We start from the raw sequence: 19,138 nt of genomic DNA, 5'->3' as shown, positions 1-19,138 counted from the left end.
TTTACAAGACTGAAAGGTGACATTCTACGACCGGACACATGTAAACAAGGATAATTAAAATATTAAATACCATCTAAATTAAAAGACCATAATTTGAATTGTTAATTATAACCTTTGTATCTTGTTAGAAGCAGCTGTATAGTTAACCTTCATGAAATTCACCTCACCAACTCATGAAGACTGCAAAGCCTCCCTATCAACTCAATTATGTAATTTACAGTAATCAATGAGTTTTTTGCACTGAAGCATGCAGTATTACAGGAAGCACAAAATCTTATTTACCGGGATTTTTTTGTTTCTTTAAAATGTATCTCAAGCATCTTTTATAGTGCGAGCTGCAAATACGCTGTATTCTTAAAGAAAACGGCCGCTATACAATACTGCCAAGAGTAGTTATATAACTAACCGAAGGAAACCCAGCAGTACCCTGCTGTAGTGTGGTGGCCTTCTCCTTTGTAGTTGAGTTCTTGGCTCTTCCTATACTACCAGCCGAACATGTATTCCATTGCTTTGGATACAAGACTTTCATCTTTTTTTGGTGTTTGTCTGTCAGAAAAAACCTGATAGTCACTAGTAGAGGCTTTGTATGCTGTAGCAAGAGGTCTCGTGGTAGAAATCCTAGGAGTACTTCCAGGTTGGGTTGGTGTATGTAAGGTTTTGCTTGGTGGTGTAAAGGCAAGAGATGGAGATGATCACGCACACCTGTCACTGCTTTCCATAACGCTTTTATCTATACATGGTTTTACACCAATCATGATGGACTGTCCAAAAATTCTCCCATCTTTGCTTACAGCTTTCCGGGTCTGCAGTTTAGATTGGTAATGAATATGCATCCGATTTCCTGTGTTAGACGTCACATATTTTAAGATATTCCCATATTTTGCAAATTGTAATATTATATAGGAAGCAGATGCTTGAGGAAACCCGAACACAGTCACCCAGGTGTCATCGAGGTGATCTTCAGATGTCAGAGAATCTCCTTGAGTATAAAAAAGGATCCAACTGGGCAGGAGATAATGTTATCTTTCGTGGTTGACCAATGTTTGCTGGACTAAACATATTTTACCCTGTTCCAGGAGTAGTTGTCATAACTCCAACAAGAGGACTCTGCATTACTGAAATATTTGCCTGTCTTCTTGAAGTTAAAGGTGTTGATCCAAGTCCTGGGCTGGAAATGTCATCATATATACTTCTAACTGGTGGAGCTCTGCTTTTATCTTTATGAGCTGGCACATCTGGCTGTGGTGGTGACCCATATGCAAGTAAAGGTGATCTCATTTCCATTACTCCTACTGAAGGGCCACTAATTGATCGAGCTGTGGAGTCACTGGAGCTGGCAAATCCCCCATTAAAAATCCAGGTAAGAACTGGCCATTAACCCCTGGCTTTGTGGGTGAACCCAGCATCATTGGTTCAGATCCCAACGTGGGCACCTGGGGTTGCACCAAAAAGGCTGCCATCACAGCACCAATGACACTTAGCCCCGGACCCTCCCGATTTTCAAAAATGGCAGAAAACTCTTCAGGTACTATTAACTAGGTAACAAGCCTCCATGTCCTCATGTGTAAAAGCTGACGCCTAGATTCCCCTGTGTTTTCATCAGCTCTCTTGAGTACATTCACTTTGGGGTATAAGAGAGTTATCCACACAGCAAGCATGAGTCCCTAGAGTCTTTTTCTTTTTTTTTTAATTGAAGTATAGTCGATTTATAATGTTGTGCCCATCTCTGCTATACAGTAAAGTGATGTACATATTCTTTTCTCAATATTCTTTTCCATTATGCTTTATCCCAGGAGACTGGATACAGTTCCCTGTGCTATATAGTAGGACCTTGTTATTTATCCATTCTAAGTGTGATAGTTTGCATCTACCATCTCCAAATTCCCAGTCCATCCCTCTCCCTCCCCCTCCCTCACCTTTGCAACCACAAGCCTGATCTCTATGTCTGTGAGTCTGTTTCTGTTTTGTAGATAGGTTCATTTGTGCCATATTTTAGATTCCACATAAAAGTGATAACATATGGTATTTGCTTTCTCTTTCTGACTTACTTCACTTAGTATGATAATCTCTAGTTGCATCCATGTTGCTGCAAATGGCATTATTTTGTTCTTTTTTATGGCTGAGTAGTATTCCATTGTATATATGTACCACATCTTCTTTATCCATTCATCTGTCGATGGACATTTAGGTTGCTTCCATGTTTTCACTATTGTATATTCACAATACACAACAGTGCTGCTATGAACATAGGAGTGCATGTATCTTTTTGAATTATGGTTTTGTCCAGATATATGCCCAGGAGTGGGATTGCTGGATTGTATGGTAATTCTACTTTCAGTTTTCTAAGGATGCTTCATACTATTTTCCATAGTGGCTGTACCAACTTACATTCCCACCAACAGTATAGGAGGGTTCCCTTTTTGCCACACCCTCTCCAGCATGTGTTATTTGTAGGCTTTTTATGATGGTCATTCTGGCCAGTGTGAGGTGGTACCTCATTGTGGTTTTGATTTGCACTTTTCTCATGTTAGTGACATTGTGTATCTTTTCAGGTGTCTACTGGCCATCTGTATGTCTTTTTTGAGAAATATTTATTAAGGCCTTCTGCCCATGTTTCGATTGGGTTTTTGTGGGGGATTGTTTTGGGTTGTTGTTGCGTTTTATGAGCTGTTTGAATGAGGAGCTGAAATGTCCATCGTAGAGGAATGGATAAAGATGGTGTAGTGTATATGTACAATGGAATGTTCCTCAGCCATAAAAAAAGAATGAAATATTTGAAGCAACATGGGTGGACCTAGAGATTGTCACAGTAAGTGAAGTAAGGCAGGCAAAGATAAATATTCTGTGGTATCATGTACATGCGTGATCTAAAAAATAATGCAAATGAATCTCTATAGAAGACTGAAACAGAATCACAAACATAGAAAACAACATATGGTTACCAAAGGGGGAAAGGGAGGGAGGGACAGATAAGAGTTTGGGGGAGGGAATACGGGGATATGTGTATAAAAACAGATGATTGAACTTGGTGTACCCCCCAAAAAAATAATAATAAAAAAAAATAAATTAAAAAAAAAAGAGTTTGGGATTAACAGATACACACTATCATATGTAAAACAGATAAACAGCAAGGATTTACTGTACACCACAGGGAACTGTATTTAATATCTTGTAATAAGCTATAATGAAAAATAATAGAAAAGAAGGAATACATGTATTTGAATCATTTAGCTGTACAACAGAAAATAACACAATGTTGTTAATCAACAATACTTCAATAATAATAATAAAAAAAGATGACAGGAAAACACCTGGTTAGTTTACCTTCTCCTGCTGCAAGGCTGGGTGTGTCTGCACCTGTTGTATTGGCGCGCCCTCTGGTGGTGACACAAGTACTCTGCAGTCTCAGGCCAGTCCTGGTTTCCCATCCGGAGACAGAGGTCAGAAGTCGCTCCCCTGTGAAGCTCAAAATAGGGGCACTCTTCATGGTCCCTTAGGAAGATCACTCACCATTTGATTAACATCATCTTTGGAAGCTCCAAGGTTGAAAAAATTTCTTTTGCCCAAACTGACTGCTGGACAAGTATCTTTTTATTTTTATTTTTTTTGAATATAATTGCTTTACAATATTGTGTTAGTTTCTGCTGGGTGATGAAGTGAGTCAGCTGTATGTATACCTATATCCCCTTCCTCTTGGACCTCCCTCCCACTCCCCCCCCCATCCCACCCATCTAGGTCATCACAGAGCACCAAGCATGAATATGGTAGTGTGTATCCTAAGATAAAATTATTTATGATTTCAGGTACTATTAACTATGCAATTTAAGCCTCAATTTGCTAATATGTAACAGCTGACACATAGAATCTTCAGTGTGTTCATTAACTTTCTTTAGTATATTCATGTGTGGGGCATAACAGAGTTAACAGGACAGACTTACTGGTCCCAGTGGTTTTAAATAGTAACCTTGACTAGTAGATGTGTTCTTAAAACTAGCTGGATGGAAGAGTTATTCTTTAGCTGGATGGATGCCACATCTTCACTTGGCAATAAAAGAATGGTACTTTCTATTTGAAGCCTGAATCAACAATGTACGACATCTTAGGGATTCCCTGGCGGTCCAGTGGTTAGGGGTCAGTGCTCTCACTGGCAGGTGCCCGAGTTTGATCCTGGATCTGGAAACTAGGATCCCTCATGCCACCGTGCGGCACACACACAAAAAAGAATGTAAGACATCTTGATGCTTTTTAAAAGGTCTAGAATAATGTTTATAGAATCCACTAAACTGTTTCTTCTCTGTTGGTTTCCAATGGTCTGAACCTTCAATATTTTGCTGTTAAGCCACATGGACTTAGGATTTCTATCTTTTGCAAGCACAAAAATTCTGATTACTATCGGGAGGGAGTTTGAATGTGGATTCCAGGACAGTAAATGTGATAACAGCAAATAACTTGTAAGGAATGCTGACAGTCTCAGTCTGGGCTGCTGTAACCTAAGACCACAGACTGGGGAGCTTATAAACAACAGACATCGATTTCTCACAGTTCTGGAGGCTGGACGTCTGAGATCAGGGTGCCAGCAAGGTCAGGTGCTGGTGAAGGTCTTCTTCCAGGTTGTAGACTGCTATCTTCTTGCTGTGTCTGCGTGTTGTGGAGGGACAAGCCAGCTCCGGGGTCTCTTTATAAGGGCACTGCCCCCATTCCTGAGGGCTCCACTCTCACGACCTAAACACCTCCTCATACCATCATGTTGGAGATTAGGTTTTTAAAATCTGAATTTTGAGGGCACAAAAACATTCAGACCACAGGATGGACTCTTTGCTTTCATGAATTTTACGTGTATTAACATTTTTAGTCCCAACATCAACAATCCTAAAAGTCGATTTTTTTTTTTTTTTAGAAATTATCAAGTGTTGAAGAGAATGTGGAAAAAATTGGGATCCTTGTATATTGCTGATGAGGATATAAAATGGTGCATTCATTGTGGAAAATGGTTTGGCTATTCCTGAAAAAAATTAAACGTAGAAGGAATGTATGACCCAGCGATTTCATTCCTAGCTAAGAGAATGTAAAATATGTGTTTAAACAAATGTTTATACACGGATGTCCAAAGCAGCATTATTCATAATAGCCAAAAACTGGAAACAGCCTAAATGTCCATCATTGGTTGAATGGATAACCCAAATGTGGTATTTGTATACAATGGAGGGTTATTCAAACATAAAAAATACTGAAGCACAGATGCATGGCTGAGTGTGGACTGACCACAAAAACCTTATGTTAGGGACTTCCCCGGCAGTCCCGTGGTTAAGACTCCATGCTTCCATTGCAGGGGGCCCAGGTTCCGTCTCTGGGATCCCTGGTCGGGGAACTAAGATTCTGCAAGCCACATTGCCACAGAAGAAGAGGAGAAGGAGAAGAGGAAGAAGAAGAAGGAGGAGGAGGAGGAGGAGGAGGACAAGGAGGAGGAGGAGGAGGACGAGGGGGAGTGGCCATAAAGATACAGAAAAACCTAAACGTCCACTGACGAATGAATGGATAAAGACGATGTGGTATATATGTGTGGAATATTAGCCATGAAATAGAATGAAATCATGCCATTTGCATCAACATGGGTGGAGCTAGAGATCATCATCCTGAGTGAAGTAAGTCAGACACAGAAAGACAAATATATGATACTGCTTATATGTGGACTCTAAAAGAAAAGGTTACAAATGAACTTATTTATAAAAGAGAAGTAGAGTCATGGATGGAGAAAACAAACCTATGGTTACCAGGTGATAAGGGATGGAGGTGGGTAGGGATAAATTGGGAGGTTGGAATTGACACATCCACACGACTATATGTAAAATAGATAACTAATAAGGACCTGTTGTACAGCACAGGGAACTCTACTCAATACTCTGTAATGGTCTATATGGGAAAAGAATCTAAAAAAAAAAAAAAAAAGAGTGGATGTATGTATATGTATAACTGATTCACTTTGCTGTACCCCTGGAACTAAAACAACATTGTAAATTAACTATACTCCAATAAAAATTAAAAAAAAAAAAGAACTTACACACACACACACACAATTGACACTATAATAATCACCTTTGAACCTACAAGTTTGTGGGTATACATCAATAGTCCTTTAGAATGAACGTCTAGGAGAGGACTTGTAGTGTCAAATGGATTCCATATTTATTACTTTAAATATATAATGTCAAATTTCCACCTGTCAGTGTTATGAATTTAAAACTGCATCTAGTAGTATATGAGAGTTTGCTTTCTTACAACTTAAAACCTAGTTAAACATTTAAAACATATTTTTTCAAAATGCAAATAGCTGTATTTTTTTCTGAATATAAAGGTAATGTATATTCACTGAAAACATTCAGAAAATAAAGTATGAAGAGGAAGAAAAAAGATAATGAAATTTCTGGACACCCCAAAGGATCAGATCACGCAAAAGGATGTGCTTGTTTTCTACTGAAGACACCCAGTCATATTTTTAATCCATTTCAAAGTCTTTTTTGTAATTTTTGCTTATGCTTATTATTTTGATTTCTTACCAGATACCATAGAGTGAGTTCTAAACAGGAAGCGAAGAAGAGAATGTGGGCAAGTGTGATTCAGGATGTCTCACCAATCATGACCACATTCCAATCAGCAAGGTGGAGGAAGTAGGAAAAAGGGAACAGGATTCTTTCCCTTTAAGGGCTTCACTTGGAAGCAGCTAGGGCACTGCTGCCCACATCCAATTGGCTAGAACCTGGTCATGTGGCCATACCTACTTGCAAAGGGGCCTGGGAAATGTAGTCTTTATTCCAGGTAGCCATGTATCCACCTGCAGGAGAAAATTCTGGAAGAAGAGAATAGGTAGAGGAGGACAGCCTACAGTCCCTGTCATATATTGGTAAGGATCAATTTCCCAAAATGCTGATTGCTTGATATATTTTTAGAAAAAGGAGATGTAGGTTGACAGCTAAAAATTTACACATCCCCCCTGTAGTGGAAGTTTAAGGCTGGCTATCCACAGACTATCACTCTGGTGGTTATTACAGAGCTGAAACTTGCACAGAGGAATAAATAATCACCAACTCCCTAAGTCCACTGAGTTTTTGACTCTTATCACCCTACTGAAAAGCTAGTGCAGGACTTCCCTGGTGGTGCGGTGATTAAGAATCTGCCTGCCAATCAGGGGACACGGGTTTGAGCTCTGGTCTGGAAAGATCCCACATGCCGCAGAGCAACTAAGCCCATGTGCCACAACTACTGGGCCCAAGTGCCACAACTACTGAAGCCTGTGTGCCCAGAGCCTGTGCTCCACAACAAGAGAAGCCACCACAATGAGAAGCCTATGCACTACAATGAAGAGTAGCCCCTGCTCACCACAACTAGAGAAAGCCCATGTGCTGCAACGAAGACCCAAATCAGCCAAAACAAAAACCAAAAAACAAACAAAAAAACCAAAACAAAAACCCAAAACAAAAGCAAGTGGGAGAATAGAAGATTAAATGAATGTAGACTGGCCATATTCCATTCTTGAGGAAAAACAAACAAGGAGGGCAAAAGGAAACTCTCCCCACAACTTTAGCCCCTATATAAATTCCCTTGAGTAGAGTTTGAAGGAAGTTAAGTCAACCAGTCCCTTAGGGATGATTAGAAGTTTTCAAAGTTTTCTGGGTCCCTGAGGCCTGACCCATCTCCCACGAGGACCCCCCTGGGGTATTGGGGAAGAAAACAAGGTAAGAATTCACCACCTTTCTCTTTGCACCACTGTCCCTGGAAAGACTGGTCACTCAGTCATCTCTCCAAACCCCTTCTTCCCCTTGTCACCAGGCTCAAAACCATTCATTGACTCACTGCTGCCTGTGAGAACCGCCCATTTCATGAATTCCGGTGGAAAAACATGTATAGGATTCACTCTGTCCTGCTTCTGCCAGCTGTTGTATCCCACTAATCAATCCAGACCAATCATAATTTTGAAAAATCCCTCACAACTTCCTATGAGACATCCTCCTACATCATTTCATGGCTTTCATAGTGGCCCTAACCCACTATGAATAGGTCCTTATAAGAAGAGGAGATAAGAATGCAGAGAGTATATACAGAGACCAAGAGGTGAGAGATTCAGTAAATAAAAATACAAGGGGCTTCCTAGGTGGCGCAGCGGTTAAGAATCCGCCTGACAATGCAGGGGACACAGGTTCGATCCCTGCTCCAGGAAGATCCCACATGCCACGGAGCAACTAAGCCCGTGTGCCAAAAAAACAAACAAAAATACAAGACACCTGAGAAAATGGAACAGAGACACTGGAAGATGCTCCGCTGCTGGCCTTGAGGAAGGGGCCACCAGCCAGCAGCCTGCAGAAGCTGGAAAAGGCAAGGAGGGAATGTGGTCCTGACCACACCTTGGTTTCAGCCCAGTGACACTGATTTTGGACTTCCGGCCTCCAGGACGGCAAGAGAATACATTTCTTTTATTTTTTTCTTTTTCTTTTCTTTTTTTATTGAAGTATAATTGATTCACAATGTTGTGTTACTTTCTGCTGTACAGCAAAGTGGTTCAGTTATACATACACACACATATATATATATAATATACATCCTTTTTTAAAAAAATATTCTCTTCCATTATGGTTTATTATAGAATACTGATATTCTATAGTTCTCTGTGCTATACAGTAGGACCTTGTTGTTTATCCATTCTATAAATAAAAGCTTAAAATTTCTGTTATTTTAAGGCAACACTGTCTGGCTGCCTGAGCTGAAACAGAGATAAGAATAAAATTCAAACCACTGTCCAAAAACAAAAAGAAAGCAAAACACAAAAAACAAAAAACCCCACAAAAAAATGAAACCAAAAAAGACACCTACATATAGTGAATTTCAGATAAACAATGAACCTTAAAATATAGGTTTTTATTTACAATATTTTATATATATACAGATTTAATTACATATGTACATATTTTAATATGTATACATATACATTTACAGGCAATATGTCATTTTATTCTGCTTTGCAGATACTGCATTTTTGCAAATTGAAGGTTTGTGGCAACTCTGAGTCATATGATTGTTAGTATTTGTAGCAATCAAGTTTTTTTTTTTTAATTTTTTTTAAATTTATTTATTATTTTTTGGGGGGGGTACACCAAGTTCAATCATCTGTTTTTATACACATATCCCCATATAGCAATCAAGTATTTTTAAACTAAGGTATTACATTGTTTCTTTTTTTAATAAACTTATTTATTTATTTCTTTACTTCTTTATTTATTGGCTGCCTTGGGTCTTCATTGCTGCCCGGGCTTTCTCTAGTTGCAGTGAGTGGGGACTATTCTTCATTGTGGTGTGTGGCCTTCTCATTGCGTGGCTTCTCTTGTTGTAGAGTATGGGCTCTAGGCGCGTGGGCTTCAGTAGTTATGGCACATGGGCTCAGCAGTTGTGGCTCGTGGGCTCTAGAGTACAGGCTCAGTAGTTGTGGTGCATGGGCTTAGCTGCTCTGCGGCATGTGGGATCTTCCTGGACCAGGGATGGAACCCATGTCCCCTGCATTGGCAGGCGGATTCTTAACCACTGCGCCACCAGGGAAGTCTCTGTACGTTGTTTCTTTTTTATATAAATTTATTTATTTATTTAATTTATTTATTGGCTGCATTGGGTCTTCGTTGCTGCAAACGGGCTTTCTCTAGTTGCTGCGAGCGGGGGCTACTCTTCATTATGGTGTGCAGGCTCCTCATTGTAGTGGCTTTTCTTGTTGTGGAGCATGGGCCCTAGGTGCGTGGGCTTCAATAGTTGCAGCACATGGGCTCAGTAGTTGTGGCTCACGGGCTCTAGAGCACAGGCTCAATAGTTGCGGCGCACGGGCTTACTTGCTCCGTGGCATGTGGAATCTTCCCAGGGCAGGGCTCGAACCTGTGTCCCCTGCATTGGCAGGCGGATTCTTTACCACTGCGCCACCAGGGAAGTCCTGTACGTTGTTTCTTAAGCAGAATGCCATAGCACACTGACTAGACTACAGTGCAGTGTTAACAACTTTTATACGTGCTAGGAAACCAATAAATTTGTGTGTGACTCCCTTTATTGCCATATTCTCTTTATCGTGATTGTCAGGAATCAAACCAGCAGTATCTCCAAATTATGCCTGTATTAGCGCTCCAGTTGGGTCATATCATTTAATTGTTACAGAAAATGCACCATTTTTCCTTCCTGGAGAATTCCTCACGTTCTGGTTTTGGCTAATTGTGTTTTCAGCTGAAACGTGAATCTATCCCTGAGGTCTGCTACGCGCTGGTAGTTGATCTGGAGGCTTGGTTACGCTCTGATTCAACTTTTCATCAAGCCCCTCTCATGGGCAGTGTTCTGTATTGCCTGTTACAGCACAGTGGGGAGCACAGGACACCTGGCTGTCCCACAGCAGTGAGGCAAGACCCATAATCAGGTGATGTCCGCCTGCGCCATCAAAGTTTCACCCCACAGTTTCGGTCTCCATTACTTGTGTCCTAAGTCAGTAATTTCAGTAGAACTTGCAGGATAGTGTTTTTTCTAATTCTGTTCATCCTCCTTCATGTGGCTTTTAATTCAGCTCATAAATTTGCTGCTCGGTTACTCGACCTCCCTCCCTCCTTCACGTTTCTCCAGTGGTTCATTCCCACAAACAGTCCTCTAGGTAACTGTCACCAGTGTCTTCAATGTCCATCATCTCCATTTCAAACGTTCTGTTCTGCAGCAACACCTTTTAATCTTGGCTTTCTAGTGGAACTTCATTTTATTGTTTTGGCCACGCCGCATGGCATGCAGAATCCTAGTTCCCCCACCAGGGATGGAACCTGCACCCCTGCAGTGGAAGTGTGGAGTCTCAACCACTGGACTGACAGGGAAGTCCCTAGTTTAACTTTCTGTCTTTTTGTTCCACTCAACTGTAACTGTTTATCCATTGATCACTACTTCCCCCATCCTGCCCTGACCTCTGCAATGCGGGAGTTTTGTTTTTTGTTTTCATGTAAGAACTTTTCCTCATCAACTGTATTGTGTGACTCTAAGGGTCTGTGACAGAAAGGCAAAGAAAAATGATCATTTACATCATGTTTCACTATATCTCAATAAAGCTGGGGGGAAAGCTAAAAGTGAACGTTTCCCTTTATCATTCTTAAATGCTGCATTTTATCTGTTATTATTCTCTTTTGCTTAAATTCTACTTTGTCTGGTGGCAATATAGCTATGCCAGCTTTCTTGTGTTACTGTTTACACGGTGTATCTGTTCCCTTCTTTTTACTTCCAGCCTATTTATGTCCTAATATTGAAAGTGTAACTATTGACACAATATATAGCTATATGTGTTTCCTTCTCAAGTGGCATTCTCTGTGTTCTTGCTGGAAATGGGCACCAGAAGCTGTTTCTCATTGCAGGTTAAAATTTTGTTTCTTCCTCTGCTTGCTGGTTACATTGCTGTCCTCTCTTTGTGAAAATTCATCTTGCTGCGCACTTATGAAGCATGTACTTTTCTGTATGCACATCATGCTTTTAAAAGTTTACTTAAAAATTATGCAACATTAAAGTTATTTTGTCCGCTCAGAATAGATACAGGGCTGTAAATGCATCACATCTTCACACTCCATAGAGGCTCAAAGTGCCCCTAGAATCAGAAGATACCTCCAGTGCATGGCGTGTTCCACACAGCATGTATTTCCTGTGGTTAAGATGATTCAGCACCAGGGATGTTTTCATTAAGAGTCTGGGAGGTGGAAGCTGATGGCTTTTGATCACTGTTCTCCCTCAAGCTGTGTCGGATCCCATATCCAAAGTATATGACAAATCCTAGTAGGGAAATGAGACAATGAGAAGGAAAAGTAGGTGCACTCTCCACTTACAGATGCCCAGCAGGCCTGCTATTACAGTGTCTGACAGTTTGGGGGAGGGGTAGTAGAAAGAGGGTTGAGTTCAGTCACTCAAGAGGCCTCCTTATCCCAGAAAGTCACTTACCAATGGCATTCCAGATGCCAAATTTGGTCCAGGTCCCAGAGGTCATCTGTGTCATCAGGTAAACATTCACAAAGATGCTCAGCAGGGGGAAGACAGGCAAAGCAGGGACCTGAGGGCAAAGTCAGTTAATCCCTGAGCACATCACAGACATCTGAAAGGGAGACCCCGACCCCACATGGGCAGGAAGACTCCAGTGCTTCTCAGGCTGTGGGTTCAGTGCCTACTGAGATTGGGTATGCAAATCCCTGAGTGTGGATCAGGGAAGGGTCCATTGGTTTTAGCAACTCCCCTTCTTCCCTGGTCCAGCAAAGGATGTTTAGACCTCAAAGTAGGCAGACTTCATTCACTCAAGGTGGACAGTTTGGGCACATGAGGTCACCTACCTTAAAATAAAGAGGAGCGGGGCTCTGGGGCTGCCTCCAAATGATGACCGTGACCCCCACGATGAGCAGCAGCAGCAGCACAGCCGCTGTTGTGGACACGGGGTCTCCAGAGAACACGCGGCTGGGCCACTGGGCCAGCACCAGGCTCAGGATGGTCAGCAGGAGAACTGCAAGGGTCACGGGGGAGGAGCCCAGGCTCACCTCCAGAAGCCACATAGCTCACCCCTCCTCAAATCCCCACATCATGAAGGGCCATCATATATTGAAGACTCCTCAACTTCCAAAATACACACTCCCACCCCATCCTGTGAATTTCAGAAGACCACCATAGAGCAATCCCACTGCTCACCAAGCAGTAAGGCATATCCATAGACAATCTGGCCAGATGCCAGAGTAGGGATGGTGTCAAGAGGGTCACACAGGCTCTTGAGAATCTTTGAGGTTCTGGCTTCAGGTACAGATTCCAAAGAAATTTCATCAGGATCAGGCATCTCAATTTCCTCCTCTGTTTTCTCCTTCTTGCTGAAATTCTGTTCTGGTCGGTACCTGCATTAGAGATATTAAGAGAATACAGTAATTCCCCTACATACGAACCTTCAAGTTGCGGACTTTCATAGATGCGAACGTGCATCTGGTTCCACCAAGGAACCAGAACCTGTGCCGTCTGCGTCAGGTGTGAATGACACTGCAGCCGGCCCTCCGTCTCCTTCAGCTCTACCATCTCCCACCTCCTCTCCTTCCTCCAGTCAGTAACTTCTCTTGCCCGTTCACTTGACATCAGCCCGTGTGCCAGCTGTTGTACTGCACTACTGTACTTTTCAAGGCACTGTACTGTAAGATTAAAAATGTTTTATTTTTTGTGTTTGTTTTTAATGTATTATTTGTGTGAAAAGTATTCTAAACCTATTACAGTACAGTACTATATAGCCGATTGTGTTTGTTGGGTCCTAGACTAAGTTTGTTGGATTTATGAACAAACTGGACTTACGAACACACCCTTGGAATTGAACTCATTCGTATGCAAGGGACTTTCTGTATGAACAGCAGCCCCTACTCATCCAACATAGACGGCCTAATCCAGCTTTTTCTTGCCTTAAGCAGAGCAGGACATTTAGGAGACGGCATGAATGCAGAAGGAGATTCCCTCCCCATCAATCCCCACGAGTCCAAGACCCCCAGTCAATATGTAGTGGAGTCTCACCTGAGGACAAGAACAGAAAAAGCCACCAGGGAGTAAGCAAGCAGGGTTCCAACTGACATGAGGTCCACAAGATCTGTGTAGCTGATGAGTAATGCCATGATCCCTAGAATGAGGGCATGAAAAAGGTGGGGAGGGAGTGAGAAACCACTGAAAATATCCAAGTGAAGGAAATTGATCAAAGGAGTGTGCTTTGTTTTTTACCCATGAGATTTCCAGCAGACATGATGGCCATGAGGGGGGTGCCTGTGCGGGCATGGATCTGGGCAAGTCCCTGGAAAAGGAGCCCATCTTCAGCCATTTCTTTGATCAACCGAAGCATTCTGAACATGGCACTATACAGTCTGGAAGAGAAAATGGAAACATGCATGAGAACATGGAGAAGCAGGACAGACTGGGGCATCTGCTCCCTAGTCTACATGGGGTAAGGCGTCTTTCTCTCCTGTCTCAGTGCCAAGGTATGGGATACCTGAGCATCTGGCAGCAGACGAGGAGAAAGCGTTGACACTGACCTGGATGTAAGAGTACAGAGGGTGCCAACAGCCACGAAATATCTGGCCGGGGCCCACCAACCGTGGAGAATAGCTTGTGGCAAAGGGTTGTCAGGCTGAATCTGGTAGTAGGGCACCATGAGGGTGAGGGCCGCTGAGACACCAGAATATGCCAAAAAGCAGATGAAGAGTGAGATCACCATGCTCAAGGGGATGGAACGATGAGGATTTAGAGTTTCTACCCCTGCAAGATGGGTAGAAGTATTGGGTCAGGAAAACAAGCAGAAGTGAAAGCACAAAATCCCCTTCGCTCTTGCACCTCCAAAAGCAGGCTCACCTTCTACCAACCCCTATGCCTGAGGGCAGCCCAAACCGTGCCCAAATCTCTGATGGGACACACAGTGACCACGTTACCTCTAGTGGCAGTGGAATCAACACCAAAAAATGCGTAGAAACATATAGCTGCTCCCTGGAGAATCCCCTCAAAGCCAAAGGGCATGAATCCTCCAGAACCCAGAGAGCCCAACCTATGGTGAGAGAAGGAATGAGGAAGAACAAAGGTGAGGTGTGCTCAGCCATCTCTACTGGACTCCTCAGTTCATAGCATGAGTCCTGGGCTCCAGGACCACATCATTGGATCCATCAGCTCAGGTCTCTCTAGTCCCCACCATGTTCCCAGCTCTGCACCCCCCCACCCACATATTATGGCCAATGTTACCCTCCTAAGCCATAGGTGTCACTGGATCCAGATGTGTTTAATCTGTAGTCCTGTTTTGTGAGCTGCCAGTTGTGCAGATCCCCCTTAATGAAGCCAATGATGGAGATGAAGATGAGAACCAAAAGGCTAATGCCTGTAGACACTCTGGTGACCAGGGGCGACTCACGAGCTCCCAGAGCCAGTACCCCTGTGGGAAAGATGGAATATGAAATATGCAAAATAACTAAATCCATAGGCACAGAAAGCAGACTAGTGGTTTCCAGGGGCTGGGGCGTGGAGAAGGTGGCAGATGGACAGTGACGGCTCAGTGGGTACAGGGTTTCCTTTTGGGGTGAAGACCATGTTTGGAACTAGATGGGGGCGATGGTTGGACAACACAGTGAATGTACTAAATGCCACTGAATTGTACACTTTAAGATGGTTAATTCCTCACCGCGGCAATCATCTCACAATACGCACATCTCACAAATCATGATGTGCCACACCTTAAACGTATACACTGTTGTATGTCAATTACATCTCAATAAAAAGGGGGAAAATAATAAAATGGTTAATGGTATGCTATGTGAATTTGCTCTCAATTAAAAACATCTTTGGTCTCAGTACAGAAGAAGAAACTTGTGGGTCTAAGTAAATGACTCTCAGCCGGGGTTGATTTTGTCCCCCAAGGGACACTGGTAATGTCTGGAGACGTCCTGATTGTCACACTGTGGGGGTGAGTGTCACCGGTATCTAGTGAGCAAAGGCCAGGGATGCTACTCCACACCAGACAGATTAAAAGGAAAAACAACCTAAAATGCACAGGACAGCCCCCCACATCAAAGAATGATAAGCCCAAAATATCAATAGTGCCAAGGGTGGAAAACAGTGGTCTATGTCCTGTCTTCCTGTCTCTCACACGGAAGAGCCTTCTTTCCAGTTTGAATCCCTTGCAATTCTTCCAGCTGAAGCCTTTCCCACCCCAGCTCCCTCTCCACACCCCGTGCTTCCCAACCCATCCATGACCCCCGTCTCACCAGTCATCAGCAGCACCAGGGCCAGGCCGACAACGTCTGGGTACTTGGCCAGGAAGGAGGGCATATGCAGAGAGAAAGTTCCCTGCAGCACCACAGAGATGTGGTTCCCAATTAGACTGTCAAAGATGTAGCTCCAGGCCTTGACCAAACGGGCAGTGCCTGCATTGGCAGAAGGAACATTCACTGATAAACATAAATTGTTGTGCCATAGGGTGTATTTATGGGGGGAGAAAAAAAAGAACAGACAAAGTACCTAATCTCAAAGAGTTTCTTTTCATGTGTTGGGGAGAGTAGACCCCGATGATTCACCAAAAAGTCAACCATTTAATATGCCAGAAGGAGATCAATGTTTTGCAAGAAAAGAAAACAGATAAGTGGGATAAACAGGCCTGGGATGAGGGTTGAAATTTTAAATCAAATGGTAAAGGAAAACCCCTGAAGGCAACAGCTGAGTAAAGACTTCAAAATGGTGAAGGGATGAGCTTGTGGGACATGCCTCCCTCTCACCCATTCCCCACACTTGCCTTTCCTCTGGGCTTTTGGTCCATCATTTAAGGAAAGCAGAATAGAGCTCAGTAGACTGATGCTGTGGGGTTTTCCTGCCACTGTTACCAACTTCCCTCCACAAGGTCAATAAGAAAGTGCTCTTGAGTGACTGAAGACCCCTATCCCCCCTTCCAGTTTCCTGATCTTAAGCCCCACACCATTCCCCCTCCCCATCATCTCACCGATGACTAAGGACAGTATGTGGTTCCAGCCAATGATGAAGGCACACAGTTGACCCATTGTGACATAGCTGTAGAGATACACAGAACCAGGGCGTGGTACCCAGGCCCCAAATTCGGCATAGCAGAACCCAGACAACATAGAAAACAGGGCGGCCACCAAGAAGCAGATGATGGTTGCTGGTCCAGCTATGTACTTGGCCACCGCACCAACCAGGATGTACACGCCAGCTCTCAACATCCTGCTCACACCTAGTTCCACCAGGTCAAGGATGTTCAGATGAGCTCTGGGACTCTTAGACTCCTCTATGAGTTCCAGAGGCCGCCTGCGGACCAGCTTCTGACCAAACTGGAGAACACCCTGACACAGCATCCTAGACAGAGTGGAGGAGGCTGCAATCTGCAGAGAAAACCAGATGAAAAGCCATCAATAATGTCCATCTGCTGGGACTTCCTTGGCAGTCCAATGGTTAAGACTTCACCTTCCAATGCATTGGGGTGGGGGTGATTCCACATGCCTCAGGGCCAAAAAACCAAAAAACAGAAAACAGAAGCAATATTGTAACAAATTCAATAAAGACTTAAAAAAGTATCCACATTAAAAAAAAAAAAAAAAAAGTCCATCCGCCCTCGGCCCTAAGAGTATAATTCTACAGAGCAATGGGGTGATGTGAGGCAGGTGGTAAAAGGACACATTGGACAAGTTCTCCATCTCTGAGCTTTGGCTTCTTAAACATAAAGAAGACTTTTAATATGCTTCAAAGTTTCTGGAAGGGCTGCTTGAAGAGCAGCGAGGGGGAGCAGACAATGTCTCCCCAAAATGTGCCACTTTGGCACGTGGACTGTTTTGAGCTGAAGGCAATTAAGACCCAGCAGACTCAGGAACAGCTCCTTGTCTCTCCCTTAACTGGCCCAAATAATTTAGATGATGCTGCCTGTGCCAGGAAGAGAGCTATTACCAGAGATGACTTTTTATCTCAGAAAGCCTTACCTGCATGGAGTGGGAAACATTTGTTTACCAAGCATTTGTTCTTTCCATCTTCCTGTGGGATGTCTTCCTCCCCTTGAAGCCCCAGAGCCCTTCCCCATTCTCCTTAGTTCAGGGGAGCAGATAAGCCTCAAATGCCTGAAAGTCTTTGAGCCTCAGAGTTTTTATGGGGCTCCCGTACATGTCAAACTAAAATTTTAAAATCTGTCTTATGTCAACTGAATTATTAAACCAGCCAAAGAACCTAGAAAGCAAAATTTTCTGCCCTTACAGAAGCAAAAGCTTTCAGCATAGAGCCTGGCAGACAGTAGGTGCTTAATTGGTATGAGTTGAGTGGATAAGAATGCTGATTTTTGAATTGCAATCAACCAGCTCTGCTTGTCTGACTTTGCACAAATTACATAACATCTTATAACAGGGAAGAGCTAAACCGGACTCCATGTTCAATCTGTTTCTTTGACTTTAACCTTTGCTTTTTGATGCTTTTGTTATTATAATTATACATGATGGGGACTTCCTAGGTGGCGCAGTGGTTAAGAATCTGCCTGCCCATTTCTCCTAAGAAGACATATGGATGGCCAAGAGGCACATGAAAAGCTGCTCAACATCACTAACTATTAGAGAAATGCAAATCAAAACAACCATGAGGTATCACCTCACACCGATTAGAATGGGCATCATCAGAAAACTGACAAACAGTAAATGCTGGAGAGGGTGTGGAGAAAAGGGAACGCTCTTGCACTGTTGGTGGGAATGTAAATTGATACAGCCACTATGGAGAACAGTATGGAGGTTCCTTGCAAAACTGAAAATAGAACAACCATATGACCCAGCAATCCTACTGCTGGGCATATACCCAGAGAACACCATAATTCAAAAAGACACATGCACTCCAATGTTCACTGCAGCACTATTTACAATAGGCAGAACATGGAAGCAACGTAAATGTCCATCAACAGATGAATGGATAAAGAAGATGTGGTACATACATACAATGGAATATTACTCAGCTGTAAAAAGTAATGAAACTGTGACATTTGTAGAGACATGGACAGATCTAGAGACTGTCATACAGAGTGAAGTGAGTTGGAAAGAGAAAAACAAATATCGTATATTAACACATATATGTGGACTATAGAAAAATGGTACAAATCAACCAGTTTGCAAGGCAGAAATAGAGACACAGATGTAGAGAACAAACATGGACACCAAGTGGGGAAAGCGGGAAGGGTTGGTGGGGAATGAATTGGGAGATTGGAATACCAAATTGTACACTCTAAATATATGCAGTTTATTGTATGTTAAAAAAAAGAAAAGAATCTGCCTACCAATGCAGGGGACCCGGGTTTGAGCCCTGCTCTGGGAAGATCCCACATGCCTTGGAGCAACTAAGCCCGTGCACCACAACTATTGAACCCGTGTGCCACAACTACTGAAGCCCACGTGCCTAGAGCCTGTGCTCTGCAACAAGAGAAGCCACAGCAATGAGGAGCCTGCACACCACAATGAAGAGTAGCCCCCACTTGCCGCAACTCGAGAAAGCCCGTGTGCAGCAACGAAGACCAAACACAGCCAATAAACAAATAAATACATAAATAAATTTATTAAAAAAAAATCATACACGATGGCCTGCCTCAGGGAACACT

General features: G+C 43.0%; 1 protein-coding gene and 1 pseudogene across 1 annotated transcript; both read right to left on the bottom strand.

Moving 5' to 3' along the window:
• Window positions 1–482: 482 nt before the first annotated feature.
• Window positions 483–1,460, bottom strand: LOC130839197 (nucleoporin NUP35-like; annotated as a pseudogene).
• A 10,257-nt stretch (window positions 1,461–11,717) lies between these two features.
• On the bottom strand, window positions 11,718–16,877 carry LOC130838912 (cationic amino acid transporter 3-like). Its single transcript, XM_057712630.1, is given in 12 exon segments — window positions 11,718–11,737; window positions 11,740–11,808; window positions 11,974–12,082; window positions 12,357–12,523; window positions 12,706–12,902; window positions 13,558–13,660; window positions 13,759–13,898; window positions 14,067–14,289; window positions 14,460–14,572; window positions 14,764–14,950; window positions 15,780–15,938; window positions 16,508–16,877. Coding segments are annotated over 12 exon segments (1,857 nt in total).
• Window positions 16,878–19,138: the final 2,261 nt, after the last annotated feature.

The sequence above is a fragment of the Hippopotamus amphibius genome, chromosome 16, assembly GCF_030028045.1.
Source record: "Hippopotamus amphibius kiboko isolate mHipAmp2 chromosome 16, mHipAmp2.hap2, whole genome shotgun sequence".
Classification (NCBI taxonomy): domain Eukaryota; kingdom Metazoa; phylum Chordata; class Mammalia; order Artiodactyla; family Hippopotamidae; genus Hippopotamus; species Hippopotamus amphibius.
This window is presented reverse-complemented; position numbering and strand designations above follow the sequence as displayed.